The following is a 16335-nucleotide window of genomic DNA, read 5'->3' as shown; positions in this document are numbered from 1 at the left end:
AATGCCAAACTAATATATATAAAATCTACGGGCTGGTACTCGGTAGTTAAGTCTTTACTAGCTTTACAATTTCGAATTGTAGATTGAGTACGGGTGCCTCAGGTGATAAAATCCTAAGAGAGATGAATAAGTAGTAGATAACTAACTAAGTGGTTGGCGCATGAGTAAGCAGTAGGGTGGCTAACAGCCAGGCCAGGTCAGGTTAGTAGCAATTTCTATACCTTCTATCTGGTTAATACTCAGGTCTTAGAAACCTTCATAACGCAATATATCTCTAAAGCTAATCGATAGTAGTCTACTATGATCTTACTTTTCTGAGTGCCGAGATATATTTACTATATTAATTCAGTCTTAGTGCAGTCAAAGTATACATATGGAAAATCAATCAATTATCCTAGCCCACTCTAGTTACATTATGATGAAGCAGTACTCAAAATCAGCTCACAGAATCAGCATCTATCTAGAAATTAGCCGCGCTTCAAGTCACACCAAGAAATTAGTAGTTCGGATTGGGTGACCATCGGCGGATTCCTCCTCTTGTATTTAGTCTTTCTTCGCCGTTGTTATCTACCCATGCACCTTCACTTACCTTGTTACCCTAATTTATCCTCTTCACTCCACTCCGAATTCTGCATGAACGTTATCTAGCGCAAGTAGGACTCCACCCGCTACTGAGCCACACAAGCGCTATATAAAATCCCAACGTAAGTGAATCCAAGTGCCCAGACGTAATTGAGGTGATTATCTCTAGACAACTACTCCCCCGTCGCTATCATATTCAAATCCATCCCCTTCAGACACAGCAGTATCCGCGCTAGAACGCGAGTGAATGCTAGAGGCACTACTAGAACTGCTGTCTGGGTCGGGAATAACGACGTATTGGAGGTCGGGGTCAATTTGGTGTCGGAGCTCTTGGAAAGATAAAGAACCCATGTCGGCCTCTAGCCCTGTCTCAAGTTCAAACATAGTCGAAGTCCCTCCTGCCGTTGAGTCAGGGCATTCCTTCATCTTGCCCACGCCAGCTTCGATGTCATTCTTCAACTCCCGTCGTACTAGATCTATCAGATTATTGAGAATCTGCTCTTGGTCTTTGAAACGGGCGGCGGCGTTCGGTTCTCTTACGCTGATGTCGGGAAGGCGCCACCTCATATAAAGTTTCTGATGAGATGAAGGGCGAATATAACGGCCTGGATGATTGCAGATATAGTGATAGCAAAGATAACAGGCAGGCTTGCTGCATCCGATATACTTGTCCGAATTATCCAGAAAATCCCCACCGGTCTTTTCAAAATGATCGAGTATCAAGAGCTCAGCATGCACAATGCCTTTACCCGCGAGGTGCTCCTTAGCCAAGTTCTTGTCCCATTCGTTTGTATCCCAAATTGTCCGCAGACGGGCAAGAAACCTCTGCTTCTCTGCTGAATTACTAGAGAACATCCGGTTGCTAATGCCATCGATATTGTACTTGCGAGACGAAAAGGGAAGGGGACGCTCTCGAGACGCAGGAACTCTCTCGAGTCTCATCCCTCTTGCAAAATCTGAACGTAGAAATATTGCGCCTTCGACTATTCGTTTGCTCATAATCACATGCTTCCCGAGTTTGCCGAGCAACTTAAAGAGCCGCTCAAATGTGTGAGGGTCATGTGATTCCATGGCTAGGTTCCGGAGGACCTCGAAGGTATCTCGTGAGTTGTGACTTATGACGGCCAATTTCGCCATATCCACTTCTTGGAGTTGTACACCGTCCCTTTGCAGGTGCTGTGACAGCCAGTGTTTGAGATTGGCAACATTAGGGTTACCTAGGCATTACCATCATGTCAGATGCGTATACTCGATATACACCACAAGCCTGACATACCTTCATGTTGCCCATTAGAAAGCTTTGCTATTACTGGAGGCGCAGCTCTCACAACTTGCTCATAATAGGTGTAGATTTTGGGTGCATTAAAGCACAAGACTCTGTTCGTCAAAAGCTTCAGGGCTTGTTGGCCATCTTCGGTGCCCAGTTGAGCCGATGGGTTCCTTGCCAGCCATTGTACAATTATCAAGACATCTTGAGCAAAGCTGACAACGGTTTCTTCCACATTCTTGTTCGCCGCTAGCCAAACCACTATCTCCTCTGGTCTCTTTTCCAACGCGACCGCGGTCACATAGGCAGGTTGCTTCTTGTATGCGCAGGCGTAGGCAAATGCATCCACAAATGACCTATGACTCTTTATGGCGTTGAAGCCAGAATTATCCTGCGGTATGTCAGGGGCTCTGATACGCCAACCTCGAACATTTCCCAGCGCCTGAAGTAGGGAAAGAGGCTCGTATAGACGCCGGAGCCGGCGTGGCGAATGCGACATTAAAGGGTCGCCTGGAGGATCGTGGCTCATCTTCCCAACTGAATTGAATAGGCGGCCTTCCTTTTCTTTCTGAAAGGGAAAAAGATCATAAAAATAGAAATAAAAAGGCTCTGTGCTGCTCAAAGGAAGAGGAGATAGATAAAATACGCCGGAAAGGGAGTGAAAGAAGATAGATATAAATATATCTCATAGGAAGTGTTTGAGGCTCTGCCGAATAAGTTCAGCCTTGCATTGGATTGTTCCTACAGAGGCAAGCCAACGAGCACAGTGATCACCTGGCACGTCCGAGTGGTAATTCCTCATGACAGCTCATAGTTACCAACCTCTACTTGCATAGTCCAGTGTTTAGTATGTTTAGCTTGGTCTGGTTGTCTGCTATTATGTTGTTTCTTGGGCAGCCTTGCACCTTACTTGATGCCGCAATGCCAAGGGAAGCTCCATGACAATCATAAGCATTCGAAAGCATTCCTTTAGGGGTTACCACCTGTACATGGAAATTGAAAGCGGGGTTGAGCGACTATGATATTTCACTACAATATTCCAGCATTTCCTTGTCAACATGTCGTCGGCCCGCATTACTTCCCTGTTAGCCTGTCCCGGGAGCGTAAAAGGTCGTTTTGCTGCTAGGACTGGCGTCTCGCTATTACTAGCGGAGGTAATAGTTTGAACTCCTCTGGAGTACTTTTTTACTGCGCAGTGGATGAAGCTATAAAATCAGACACTTCACAGGGTAGAAAAGAAATTCCTGTCCACGTCGATCCTTCCCGTCCGAGTAACACTATGCGGACCCTTGCTTTCCGACCTGATCTGAGGTTGAACCTTACTGGGGTAACATACAGCAAGAATACATGAGTCACCTCACTGTATCTAACCCTTTCATTATCGCAGGACGATCAGCATGGAGAAATCCTGTACCAGGCCTAGCATGAGTCATGTCGAATAGGTTGCCAGTGCACGGATCAGGATAAGTGATAGGATTCTGCATTGGGACATAAAACTGCGCGCCGAGACTACCAATGAGAATCAAAGTTACAAGGCCGGAGGTGCACGTATCAAGAAGTGTAGTTAAGTTCTTATACTTTCTGAGACTTACTCGCATCATTCACAGCTTATCAATTGGGTTTTGAACACAGCCCGTCGGACGAAAGAGCTTAATAGCTCATTTCGCCCACCCTCAGTCGCTCCAGCACCAGCACCGAGAAGGTCCGTGCTCTTGTCTTGCGTTAGTCTATATCAATGCATAAAATGCTCTGCTGACGGACAGGGGAAGCGCGAGGCTGGCGTATGAGTCAAAGCGTTAGTCAAGAAGGGTGGCGGATCGATAATACCCGCATGAGTCTAACTGCTTGGCTGCGAGTAAACGCTGGTTACCCACAGGCCACTCACTGGTTCATCAAGAACATCATTTGTTCGTACTTACCACATCCAGTCAGACCGGCTGGCAATCGCATCACTCCAGGTGGCATTCTGCTAGAGGATGCTCGAGGCAGATGAGATTGCTGGCATCTACCACCACCCACCACTACGCTCAGAAGGCTGAGATCGGTGAATTCAGCCGCCACAAAATCAACCAGAAGAAAGTCAGCACTGATGTACGATGGATCCAGGTCATCAACGGAGCGAACGATTTGACGTGGCTGAGCACTGCGACCGCAAAATACTAGAAACACGACATTCCATACACGCATGAATCGACACCTTGGCTACCACATGGACCGTAAGCACTCGGCATGGCGTTGGCATCAGCACCCAGCCGGGAGAAGAATCCGGGGCATGGCGGTTAAGCCTAACCGGCAGGTTCGCTCGTTTCCTAACAGACCCGTCGAAGGGAGAAACGCTCACTACTTTTCTGCCCAATTCTACCCATCTGAAATACCAGGAGGCCTGAGCGTTGCAATGCCAGCGGAAGCTATATACTGTCTTGATATCCCTTTCTATTGGCTAGAACTGCGGCCAAGATAGCCTTGCCGCAGGTTGGCTAACCACTAGCGAGCTGTATCGAGGATATGTATGCCGTGGAAGATTACTCTGGCACGGACATTGTGCCATATAACCGAGCTACCTCTGCTCAACCACTGCTGTACGCCTTGATGCTTCGTATTTCGTCTCATATGCCGGGTAATCTTGAGATAGATTCTGCCCACCGAAGGCTAGAAGTTTTAAAGCAATGTATGCAGCCCAATCATGACTGTTAAGCTCCCTTGCAATTCACCAGGCTCTTCGGGCCATGGCCGAAGCTGTGACGTGTCCATGACAGCCGAAGAGAACGAAGAGTATACCTAACCTATGATGTTGCTAGGGCAGTGCACATACATGCGGTCATCAACAAGAAATTGCCGCGTGTGTGTTTGCCCAAGTATAGAGCAGGATTTGAGCAGTGTATACGTATATAAATACCAAGAGAGCTATCGTGTAGCTCTGAGAGCAAAAGCTATTTCAAAAAGGAAACATAACCTGCCTATCCCAAAGCAACATCCGTCATAGCAGATTCATATTTCTGCTTCATTATTTTCAGGATGCCTCCCGGGCCTGTGCAAGCGGACTGCTACACCAACACTGGTAGATATAGCCCAAAGTCTGTGAAGTGATAGCTACTAATTTGTATTTCAGATTATGAAATTGGAAAGCGGCTGTTCAATGTTTATATGGCTTTAATGATAGTTCACACCTCGTCTAATGGCAGAACAGATGGTTCATTGGTATGTTTGCAGACTCTGCTCTTCGCATTGTTAGTCCAAATTATGGATAGCTGAGGACGTTCTAGGTCGAGGCAGACCGATTTATTGATTCGAAAGCTTATGATTTCGAAGCAGCGCTAGTAGCCATAAAGAGCCTGAATCTAGATTTACCCCGCACGAACAAATTTGACGATGAGAGTTGTGAAGATTACATATACAAGATTCTCGGATTCGTCAGATTGTCCAATAGCAGGGAAGACTTTGTTCCTCTGCTGACAAAACTCCATCTGCAAATCCCAACTTGCTTAGCCGACATTGGAATATCGACAACTGCATATCAACAGTCAGTGTTGGAGGATATGGCAGGGCGTTATATCAGTCCCGCACCTACCCAGTGTTCATCTAACGCGAATGATGAGCCTGATATTTGGAAGTATACGTCTCGTTTATGGGAGGATGGGTCGAATCACGGAGTGACGCCCAATGTCAAAGAAAGTTGCCTCAGCAGTTACCCGCCCAAGTTTCGAATCACCATTTCTTACCTGGGTATACAAGCGTCGGGTGAGGGTAAAAACAAGAAGCTTGCGAAACACATCGCAGCTAAAGGTGTTTGCCAAAGGCTTGGGCTCCAACCATGTTGACAGTGAGATCGTCGGATACATGTCGCTATGAGAAGTACCTAGGAAAGTCTCTCGCATACAATTTAATCTCTCCATGTAAACATCGAAAGGATATCTATAGATTATAGACGAACTATTTCTGATTTAGACCTGACCCTCGGAACCTTGTACGGTGTCATGGGTTACATAGCAATCACTGGATAGACAAGAAGTAAGGCATGTAACGAATCACATATTCATCGAGTACCATAGAGTTAAATACGTCTACAGTACTTTATAGAGTGTGGTCACGCGCAGCCATAAGTCGACTTATTGCCAAGGTTGAAGCCCCCAACCTGCCTCCTCATCGTAAGCCCATTTGCCCCGGGATGATATACAAACATTTTTGGGAAATCTGTTTGGGGTTCCTTTCCACGTTCCACTCACGGACGTCAGCATTCGGGGCAGCTGCCTCTGAACTTTCTATCTAATCACTAGGCTCGCACAGACTTGATGCTTGAAAACCGGGCCCCGTAGTCTGCATAACCGAAGCTATGCATACGCAGTACTGGAAAACAGACTAGCAATATTAGCGTTGTAGGTGGGCGTATCTCGTGTATCTTCTCTGAAACCCCACGGAAGGGCTAGATTAGGTACTATACGACCTTCTGCTGGACTATGCGATCAAAGCACAGTTAGCATTGTGTTTGGGCATGATTGGGTTCACGCCCTCATAATGATAATCTGTTGGGCAGTGATGCGTGTCCTTTTCTGAGGGGCCAACCAGCCTTATATATAAGCGTCGGCAGCTATCGATATATTTGGTACTTCTTATCCTTGAAGATAGGCGCAAGCTACTACATACTTTTAGGGTATCTCTCTTAGTTGAGTCACAAGGAACACACAGTTATTTTCTCTCGAGTCCCAAAATGGCCTCATCTACCGATTACCATGCAGACAGTACGCCGGGACCGACAACCAATATGGAACTTAGAATCAGAGAGTATCAATTGGAGATGTTGAACGAGAGTTTGAAACGTAATGTTATCGTTGTGGTATGATCACTGCCCCCAGAGAGAATATTAAATATTAACATAAAGAAAGATGCCAACAGGTACTGGGAAAACGCAAGTGTATGATGAGTCTTACTACGGCTTTGACTGTATGGCTAATAGGAGCAACAGAGCCATATTACGGATCCTAGCGGACATAGACAAAGGAGACTCAGATAAGGTACGTACTGTCACCTGCTCTAGAGGTGCTGTAACTAAAAGTTGTTAGTTCGTATGGCTACTTTGTCCCACAGTTGCTTTATCTGAGCAGCATACACATACAATACGAAACCGTGTTCCTTCTATGTGGTGCAGAGGGTTCACCAGTAGAGATCAGGTGGAATACTGGAAAGAGAAGACAATATGGGATAATGCCTTATTGGGAATAAAGATTGCAGTTTCAACATATCAGGTTCTATATGACGCACTATCCCATGGTTTTGTTAAACTGAGCCAAATTTCTTTACTCATATTCGATGAAGGTAAGACCCAGAGAGAGATTTCATGTATCAAACAATGACTGACACCATATTAGCCCACCACTGTAAAAGGGATCACGTTGCGAACAAGATAATGCAGGACCATTACCATAAGAAGCACCAAAGTGGTGCACAGGATCTACCGAAGATACTTGGTCTGACTGCTTCTCCTATTTTATCCGACTTGTCATCTTTGGAGTAAGTTATTGACTGCCATTATCATGCTTGTCATATCCGAACTCTGAGTTATAATTATCAAGGACCGTGGAAAGCAACCTGGGCAGTATATGCAAGACCCCTCGCCAATACTACGCACAACTCCTGCAATTCACAAACCGGCCACTTATATTGCCGCGTCTACCTTCTTATACGATTCCGACCTGCACTGTCAAGGCACCAATACTGGAAAAGTTATGTGGTATTTTGTCCTCTGAAAATGAAGTACCAAGTTCATCGAAGATGAAGAGCAAGCAACTCAAACATATCAGACGCTTCATACAGACTTCGGAAAGCATTAACCAGGAGCTTGGGATTTGGGCCGCGACAGAGTACGTGCGGAAATCGATCATGCATTTCAAAGAAAGCATGCGAATGGGCGCTGAGAAGACAAATATCTCCAATTGTGGGAAAGACTTCGCCATGGAAATTCTTACTAAATTGGGCAAATTGCAGGACTGCATCCCAGAAATGCAACGAGAAGATATGTCACCAATGTGCCTGTGCCTATTGGATGAGCTTTCAAAGGCATACAGAGAAGGATTCTGCGGTCTGGTGTTCGTCACGCAGCGAGCGACTGTACTTGCATTGAAATGGCTGATAGAGAATCATCCACTTACGAGCCACCTATTTACTTGTGGTACATTCATTGGTATGTCAACGACACAATACAGCAAAACAGAGCTCGGAAATCTCCATGACATCCGAAATCAGACTGAAACGCTAGAAAAGTTCCGGCAAGGCTCTATAAACCAGATCATAACGACCGATGCTCTGGAAGAAGGCATTGATATACCGGCATGCAATACAGTGCTAAACTTCAACAGTCAGCTATCCTTGAAATCCTTCATTCAGCGACGGGGGCGTGCACGAAGGGAGAACTCCCAGTTTATTATCATTATGGAAGATGAAAGCGGCCCAAGGTACTTGAAACAACTCGAGATGGAGGAAATAGAGCTAGTTTCAAAATTGCAGAATGCCGAGCGAAGGCAAATACCAGCTAACGAGCTGGACTTCGACGAGTACGAGAGGATTTCGCTTTCCCTTCACGTTGACAGGACCGGGTAAGTGCGGCTGCACTGTTTCTCCATTCTGAGAGATGCTAAATCTGATAGAGCGCAGCTGATAATGCGGGAAGCGGTCGGCTATTTGTATCATCTTTGTTCAAAGCTACCTGCCCAGCCGTATGTCAGCAACAAGCCCCTGTTTTCTTACGAGCGCAATAACTACGGCCGATTCAGGGCGGTAGTCAGATTGCCGAGCAACCTCGACCCTTCCCTTCAGTCATTTTCTAGCTCAAGAAATTGGTCCAGACGCAAGTATGCGAGGGAGGACGCAGCATTAGAAGCATATAAAGCGCTTTACCAGGCTGGCCTTGTTAACGATTACTTAGTTCCGACTCAGGTCTCAGACTATTTGGATGGGAATACCATATTACGGTCCCACTACAGTATTCAGAACCAGCTGGATGCTTGGCAGGATATTGCTCTTCTATGGAAACTTGACAGTCAGCTGTATCTTCACAAACTACGAATCATAAGACCAGAAGAGGACGCAATCCATCTACATATCATTTTTCCATATCAGCTTGACACAACAGTTCACATTCCTCTTTTCATTGATTATTGCACAACCTATACGGCCATTCTCACACCGGGGCATCCAATCACTACAAATGTTCCACTTTGCCAGCAAGTGACAAACCTGATCTTCCAGTCGGTTTACCGAGACCATTGTTCTCGCAAAAACATAGACTATGCGTTCCTTCTTGTCCCAGGACTGGAAGAACCGAAGCTGATAGAGTTCCTTGAGAGGTATTCTGGATCAGTCAGCCTGACTGAGCTTCTGAATCAGGAAGCTACGCCGAGTGCGCTTGGACTGCTTCGCAGCCATACGAAACCCAGTCGACCACTTTTGCTTGAGCCCTGGGTAAAAGGAGAGTGCGTCTTATCAGATGATTTGTCCATTTCGCCCTTCACGGCCAAAGTCAACTACATGACTAGTCGCCGGAACTTTCTCTCTCAAGGAAATCTAGCTGCTGGGAAATCAAAACGCCGTGAGCCCAGGATAGGCTTTGAAGCTAATGTGAAAGGCATGTCTGTGCGAGATTTCTTTGTTGATAAGCTACCTTCCATGTATGCCCAGGTCGCCCTCCTTACACCAAGCATATCCCACGAGGTGGAGGTATATATGATAGCGCAAAATTTGCGACAGGAACTATCGTTACAATCAGTCACGCCCTGGCAACGACTTGATTTGTTGGCCATTGCTATCAGGCCTACAAGTATTGAGCATCGAGCCACCTTCCGCTCATTAGCCTTCATTGGTGATGCACTCATCAAGTATCTCTTCGCAATGCAATTATTCCTGCACCATCATTTGTTGCACGAAGGTCTCCTGTCCTCTTTGAGGCAGAGGAATCTGTCTGATGCGGGTCTTGCATATGCTATATATCAATCTGACCTTGGAAAATTCCTCATAAGCAAACATCTCAACGGGAAACGATGGGCGCCACCGCTTGTGTCGAGGATAAAATCCTCCAGCAATGAAGCCAGGCAGCGATCCATCGGTGCGGCTACGCTGGCAGATATGACGAAAGCAGTTGTTGGGGCTGCCTTCATAGATGGTGGACTGAACCAGGCTGCTGCATGCGCATCAGTCATGTTTCCCAAACTCAAGACTTGGAATGCATCATCTCTGCATGATGGTACTTATTCCAAAACAAGACCGGCAAATGCAGTTACTCCAACAGCAATAGTCGATATGGAAGAATTCCTTGGATATACTTTCACGGACAAATCCCTGGCTGTAGAAAGTATGACACATCCATCTTGCACTGGTCTTGTGCAAACAACATCTTATCGGCGTCTCTCGTTTCTCGGAGCCAGCGTGCTAGAATGGATTATTGTGAGCTATCTACATCGACATGCACAAGTGATGAATCCAAAAAGGATGCAGTCCTTGAAGTCCGCGTTCACAAACAACACATTTCTGACCTTTGTGGCAATAACATTCCACCAAGTAAGGGAGCGAAATCATATGTATGTTGATGATGAACACAAGGTCCATCAAAACGTGAAGACATGCTCGATTAGGCTCTGGGATTTTCTTCGCTTGCATAGCGATGCCTTATCCACTGAGTTATCAAACTTTGTACAAAAGTCATCTGAGGAGGTGGATGCTATCAAACATGAACTATGGGAGCAGCGATTTTACCCATGGGTGCGGCTGAGCGCACTTGGGGACATGCGAGTATTGTCTGATATCATTCAGAGCACCTTTGGTGCTGTCTTTATCGATTCTCAAGCAACCCTAACATCCTGCAATGCCCTGGCAGAAAAACTCGGAATTCTGCCGCTTTTGGAGCATTTCATTTCCAATCAAATCACTACAGACCATCCAAAAGACATTCTACAGGCCATCCTTCGAGGACGCAAACTCTCTTATCAGATCTCTGTTGACAAAGAACATCCCGGGACACTGCGGTGTTCTGCACTGGCTGATTCCTCGGAGATTGCCTCAGTGGAAGGCCATATGAATGATGATGTAATCAAGATGCTGGCAGCTGAAACGGCCGTTCGTCTCCTGCGCAAGGGGTTTGCTTCATCCGAGACATCGTGAGCATATTTCTAACCCCTCCAAATCCTCATGCAACACGCGAGGACCTATGTAAACTTATGCTAAAGTTTCTTGACTCGAGGAGGTCGTTCGGAAGGCGTCCAAGGAGATGTTTTCTTAGACGCTTCATCCACACTGCATGGATAATTCTATATCAAAGACTTCTCAATTCCGTGGCTATTCAAAGGGTTCTGTGTCTGTTATTGCCGTGGCTGACTAGCTAGATGAGAACTCGACGATACATAATAGATTAGTTATAAATCAAGTTTACCATATTTTCTAGCTGAAGAATTTAGGCAGTATAATAGTTTTTATTTCAAATATTTATAAATAATATTAGAAATTTATCTAAGAAATAACTTAGTTATAAAACTTATAAATAAAAAGAAAAGAAACAAGACAAAATAATACCGCGTAGTTATTTATTAATAAGTAGAGATGAGTATTCTATAGCTAAGCAGTGTGCTTATAGTAGTATATATAAAGTCAACTAACCTCGATTTAGATAATACTGGAGAATGAATTGGTGATTGATGACAGATCGAAGTAAGGTGAAAGAAATATCAATGGAAGCACATCTCTTCTCACCTAAACTGCCTTTAAGTAAGCATCATTCTTATATACGAAATCCTGTTACATGCCCGGCTCAGTTTGAGATGGCATATATACTACACACCACCCCTTAGGTAGTGCCCTCTTTAGATTCTTATTATTCTATAGTGCAATCACACTCAATCCAGAATACTTCTACTTCTCGACGAGGATTCTCAAGATTCATGAGACGGCTAGTTACTACTGGTAAGTTCTTCAATCAATCCTGCACGTTCATTTTCATCACTGATCTTGAGTCATCATCATATATTTAACTATGTAAATCTTCTTAGTTCTAATGTGGCCTTGCCGTATATAACCAGAAACAGTCATTAGTAAGTATAGCGAAATCCGACCTGCAATACTGTTATTAATATAGGGAATCTTATCGAGAATCTCATAAGCAAGACATACCATATTCTGGATAAGTTTTCCCTTGTGCTTTTGCTGCCGATTGAGGTGCCAGAAAAACAAGGTGAAAACGCACACTAGCACTATCATTAGGATATGGGATCTGGTTATCGATTAGTAATTCGGTCATTACTTACTTTTGTTTCTTGAGAATGGGCTTACCCGATAGACACCCACACGGCCGTCTCATATCGCGGTGCTTCCTGCTGTCGTACAATGTAGCTACCTGCAACACCGCCCAGGCCATTACAGGCTGACACTGCCGCCGCTGTGGTCGCCCGGTTCCACTGGCCAACCACGTTGTTCGCCATGAAGGCGTTCAGAGCTGCCCAGTTGGAGACGTATGCTCCTGTTGCGAGGAACGTTCCTATGTATCGAACGGTGACTTGCGTGGATGACGGGAGGCCGAACATGAGGAACCCGGCGATGAGGCAGAGGGCGTTGAAGGCGATGAGGGGGCCGCGGATGCGGAGTCTGTCTCCGACGAAGGAGGTGAAGATGACGGGGATGACAGCCCAGTAGTATGGCTAGTAATAGGAAGCTATTAGTATCTGGCTCATAAATAGGAGATATGCAGTTGATGGTATTACCGGCGTGGATAGGAGAATTGAAGCGTTGCTCGAGAACCCCATGCCATCCTCGAGAATCATGGGGAGGAAATAGTTCAACGCAGTTGATACCAGGTTCAACAGGAAGTACATGCATGCGAAGCCGTACAGTTTCGGGTCGGCGAAGGGTGCGAGAACCTTGCGCCATGAGAACGGGTCCGGGACGATATCATCGCGGTCTGCCTTGATGCGCTGAGCAGCGACACGGGCCTCCAGCTCGGACATGAAACAAAAGCTGCGATGCGCATTCTCTGGAAAGTCAATGATCCACCAGTAGGTGGCTATGCCAATGACACAGCTAATGAGGCCCTGCACGAGGTACATCCAGCGCCAGCCTTGCATGCCTGCTCTTCCATCCAACAATTCTAGGCCGTAATTCACGATGTAGCCTGTAGCGAGACCGATGACTTCACCCGACTGCATCAGGGCGAATCGCAGCTGCTGCTCCCGCCGCGGGTACCAGGCGCTGATGAGATAGGTCAGACCCGGGTAAATTCCCGACATGGACATACCCAGGAGCACGCGGAGGGCGATCATCTCCTTCCAGGTGTGGATAAACGCCGTGCACATTGTGATCAGTCCGAAGGCGAAGGCGATGCATGCGAACCAGATGCGTGGCCCGGCCCAGCGGACTGCGATGGTCGATGGCAGCTGGAAGACGATACTGGCGATGGTGAAAATGAAGACTGAGACGGAGTATCGCGTGCCTACAAGATCAAGGTCGTCGGGCATGCTGGTAACCGAGGCCGATGACAAGATGCCGGAATCAAGCAGATTGAGACTGCACAAGACCCCAGCAATGGTGCAGAGGCGCAAATCGGTCTTCCATCGGATTCGAGTCTCGAGAGCTTTCAATTCTTCTGGGTCGAGATCTGCGTAACCTTGGGCTTCCCGCGTGCTTTCGACCTTAGCATGGTGGCTCTCAACGACAACCGTCTCGGAATATTTGGGATCCATGATGCACACGCGAGCGATCGAAGAACAGATGCGACAGTCGCAGGCTTAGTGGCATATTCTGAGGAAGACGTTGGGCTACATTCTTGCGGGGGAAGAGTTGGCAGCAGCCAGCTTATCTATCATGACTCCTCCACTTTTAGTTTTCAGCGGGATTTGGACAGCTTGCGACCCATGCATAACTCCGTTCGCTAGTCGTTCTTCAACCTGGACGGCCCTGCAAAATTTGTCCCCATCTGGAGCATCCATTGGCTAGGATAAGCCGGGAGATCTCCGAAGGAGAGCTGGGCCCTCGTAGCGCCCGACGCTGCATTGGAAGTCGCGGGGCATTAATCAATCGCGACTGCGACTAGTGATGGCGAGGGCGAACAGCCATGCTGATCGGTGGCGGTTTAATATCTAGCTGATGAAGCTGTGAGATTGTTTGCGTGGATGCTGGAAGAAGCCAATCGAAGCATGACTTGGTAGACTTTGCTTTTGTTCAGCGACTGACACATGACACTGTGAGAAGCAAATCATGATGCAGAACAAGCTCCAGTGGGGAGTGTATATTTTGAATATGTCCGACTGACTATGAGTGGAGTAGCAGCTGTCCTCTTACTGTAGTCTAGACTACGAAGTTGTAGTTAGGGTGAGCTGATTAGAAATCGATGGTTGGATAAGCAGATCCCGAGCTGAACTGCATCAAGAATGCAACCAGCGACGGGCAGGAAACTATTTCCACGGTAGGACAACTTCTGCATGGTCCAGATAGGAACAAGTAGACAAGCAATATATTTAGTTAGGTCATTGATGTGATCGAAATTCTGGAAGCAGCAGAAGAAATTGCTTCTTTGAAATGTATAAAAAGGTAAAAGTCCTGCCTGAGGTTGGGGATCCGCATGATCCCTGCTTTGATTGGAATTCATTGAGAGTTAAACACTCAGCAGTTCTTCTACACCCCAGTTTATCTCTGCTATCTATCTTACCATTATCCACTATCTATAAATTCCTCCAAGGATCGCCTCTCCATTCCAGTTGATTATTTGCTCCTCTCTCAATGGCTCACGGGGAACTCCATGGCTCCATCTGGCCCCCCGCGTCTTCGCTCTGCGACCCACGCCGATTCTTCGGGCGAAGGGAGCCAAACAGCTCCGTGAGGAGATCCATGGGTTGAAAAGGAAGGGGACCTGAACACCTGTGATGGCCACGCTGCTGATTCTGACTGACTGATCGTCTGTCTTCTCCATTCCCCCTGGTTCTGCCATATAGAAAGATGGCTCTCTCCTCCTGATCTTCATTCAGTTCTCTCCCTCTCGACTTGCGCTTGTGACTGCTCGATCCTGTGTACCCGTCCCTGCTGGCTGTGACTGATCCAATCTTCTTCCTTTTTCACCGCCGCAGCTTTTCTCCCCCCAACCCAGCTGTCGACAGAGCTCCCCTCTTAAATCACTTGCAGCTGCCACCTCAGCAGTTCCTCCAGGCGACTTGCGCAATCCAGTCTCCTTTCTTCCCCTCCAAGATGGTCGCTCTCATCCCCCCTCCTGAGCCCCGCACCCTGCTGCCACCTCTACTCGCCTGTCTTCCTACGGCTTTCGTATCGCCTCAACCCCCTCCGGCTCTGCTACCCCTCTTGTCTCCCATTCTGCGCCAACGGGTTAAGATCCTAAGCTCAGTATCTGCCTCGCCCACCGAATCATGGCTCCGACTGCTGTGCTGGGATGCTGGACAGGCTGAGCGCCTCCAAACATTGGTGGACGGCTCAACCTTCGAGCCACACCCGGTGTCGGGTGAAATTGAGCTCCCCGATGAGCTCCCCGTCAGGTACATGCGTGTGGACGAGGAGACCCTACGGTCGCGTGTGATACTTCCCGAGTTCAGCTTGAAAGTTATCTACCTCTGGTGCCCCGACGATCAGGAAGGCGGGGGCCCCGCGTGGCGGGTAGCAGAACTGTTGCCGCAAGAAGGCAACGTCGACGACGGTGAAGACTGGTCTGTGTCCATCGGGGAGGCCAACGCTCTCCAGAAAGACCGCCTGCTAGAGGACGCCTTAAAAGCAGGCGAGGCCGCTGAACAGGCAAAGAATCAAGAAGAGGAGGAAGATGATGACGATGACTACTGGGCTCAATACGATGCTACCCCCGGAAGAACCCCCGCCAACAAGACACCCGCTCCTAACGCCGTTTCATCCCTGCAGCAGTCGGAAGCGGATTACTTTTCTCGCTACGGTGATGTACAGCCTGCGATGGATAACCATGATCCCGAGGAAGACCAACCCGAGGTCGGACCCTCCTCCCTCAATGGCGATATGCTGGCCAAACTGCTTCAGCGACAATTTAATGGGGACGAAGCTGACAAGCCGACTAATACTTCAAATGGCGTTGCTACCAATGGAGATCATGCTGGCTTAAACCACCCTCGACCCTCTTCCATCTCGTCTGCGAGCTCTGAAGCCGTGGCCCGACTCGAACAAGAGGCGGAGAACCAGTCGGCGTATGAAGTGGGCGTCAAACAGCACATTGGCTCGAGCATCAAGGGTCTGTTCCGACTGGCTAAAGCTACGGGCATCTCGCGCAGTGACTTCCAGTCGCTTGTCAAGACGGAACTCGAATTACTGAACGTGTCGGACGACGATTGAAATAGGTGAATTTGGGGTTATTTTTCTTTCTTCATTTTCTCAAATTGTATATACTGCATGCGGTCATGTTCAGCGTTGAGGTGCATTGATTTGGCATTGGATATCCCCGGGTAGTTTTGAGGAATACGTTGATCGGGTTCATCAGCACCATCATGATAACATTA

The 16335-nt window shown here is 47.4% G+C and overlaps 6 protein-coding genes across 6 annotated transcripts; 3 read left to right on the top strand and 3 right to left on the bottom strand.

Moving 5' to 3' along the window:
• Positions 1 to 397: 397 nt before the first annotated feature.
• Positions 398 to 3282, bottom strand: BO88DRAFT_360236 (nucleic acid/nucleotide deaminase domain-containing protein; the record flags this gene model as incomplete). Its single annotated transcript, XM_025703845.1, has 5 exons — positions 398 to 1799; positions 1859 to 2458; positions 2760 to 2865; positions 3102 to 3171; positions 3221 to 3282. The coding sequence occupies 5 exons, from the start codon at positions 3280 to 3282 to the stop codon at positions 748 to 750; spliced, it is 1890 nt and encodes a 629-aa protein (XP_025566148.1). The 3' UTR covers positions 398 to 747.
• Positions 3283 to 3446: 164 nt separating this feature from the next.
• BO88DRAFT_423170 (uncharacterized protein) lies at positions 3447 to 4577 on the bottom strand (the record flags this gene model as incomplete). Its single annotated transcript, XM_025708631.1, has 7 exons — positions 3447 to 3576; positions 3677 to 3698; positions 3769 to 3847; positions 3869 to 4008; positions 4031 to 4197; positions 4411 to 4536; positions 4561 to 4577. The coding sequence occupies 7 exons, from the start codon at positions 4575 to 4577 to the stop codon at positions 3447 to 3449; spliced, it is 681 nt and encodes a 226-aa protein (XP_025566147.1).
• Positions 4455 to 5667, top strand: BO88DRAFT_383153 (double-stranded RNA binding motif domain-containing protein; the record flags this gene model as incomplete). The annotated part of the gene is made up of 3 exons (XM_025704657.1): positions 4455 to 4907; positions 4959 to 5047; positions 5113 to 5667. The coding sequence occupies exons 1-3, from the start codon at positions 4865 to 4867 to the stop codon at positions 5665 to 5667; spliced, it is 687 nt and encodes a 228-aa protein (XP_025566146.1). The 5' UTR covers positions 4455 to 4864.
• Positions 5668 to 6554: 887 nt separating this feature from the next.
• Positions 6555 to 11037, top strand: BO88DRAFT_477024 (uncharacterized protein; the record flags this gene model as incomplete). Its single annotated transcript, XM_025711962.1, has 7 exons — positions 6555 to 6680; positions 6730 to 6905; positions 6949 to 6995; positions 7031 to 7159; positions 7213 to 7354; positions 7417 to 8436; positions 8488 to 11037. 7 exons carry the CDS (start codon positions 6555 to 6557, stop codon positions 10991 to 10993), a joined length of 4146 nt encoding a protein of 1381 aa, XP_025566145.1. The 3' UTR covers positions 10994 to 11037.
• An 839-nt stretch (positions 11038 to 11876) lies between these two features.
• Positions 11877 to 13755, bottom strand: BO88DRAFT_485781 (putative MFS transporter). The gene is made up of 4 exons (XM_025712373.1): positions 12583 to 13755; positions 12155 to 12519; positions 11996 to 12095; positions 11877 to 11937 (listed from the first exon to the last, which is right to left on the bottom strand). Exons 1-4 carry the CDS (start codon positions 13555 to 13557, stop codon positions 11914 to 11916), a joined length of 1464 nt encoding a protein of 487 aa, XP_025566144.1. The 5' UTR covers positions 13558 to 13755; the 3' UTR covers positions 11877 to 11913.
• Positions 13756 to 14945: 1190 nt separating this feature from the next.
• BO88DRAFT_211539 (uncharacterized protein) lies at positions 14946 to 16277 on the top strand. The gene has a single exon (XM_025701934.1). It carries the CDS (start codon positions 15056 to 15058, stop codon positions 16169 to 16171), a length of 1116 nt encoding a protein of 371 aa, XP_025566143.1. The 5' UTR covers positions 14946 to 15055; the 3' UTR covers positions 16172 to 16277.
• Positions 16278 to 16335: the final 58 nt, after the last annotated feature.

The sequence above is a fragment of the Aspergillus vadensis genome, assembly GCF_003184925.1.
Source record: "Aspergillus vadensis CBS 113365 unplaced genomic scaffold BO88scaffold_4, whole genome shotgun sequence".
Lineage (NCBI taxonomy): Eukaryota > Fungi > Ascomycota > Eurotiomycetes > Eurotiales > Aspergillaceae > Aspergillus > Aspergillus vadensis.
Note: the sequence above shows the minus strand (reverse complement) of the source record. Positions and strands in the feature narration are given on the sequence as shown.

Excerpts from the sequence above, each read along its gene's own strand:
- BO88DRAFT_211539 (XM_025701934.1), top strand. The coding sequence starts at position 15,056 with ATGGTCGCTCTCATCCCCCCTCCTGAGCCCCGCACCCTGCTGCCACCT.
- BO88DRAFT_485781 (XM_025712373.1), bottom strand. The coding sequence starts at position 13,557 with ATGGATCCCAAATATTCCGAGACGGTTGTCGTTGAGAGCCACCATGCT. Across the intron at positions 12,520-12,582 it reads CAATTCTCCTATCCACGCCG|CCATACTACTGGGCTGTCAT; the intron begins GTAATACCATCA and ends TCCTATTACTAG. Across the intron at positions 12,096-12,154 it reads GCCGTGTGGGTGTCTATCGG|ATCCCATATCCTAATGATAG; the intron begins GTAAGCCCATTC and ends ATCGATAACCAG.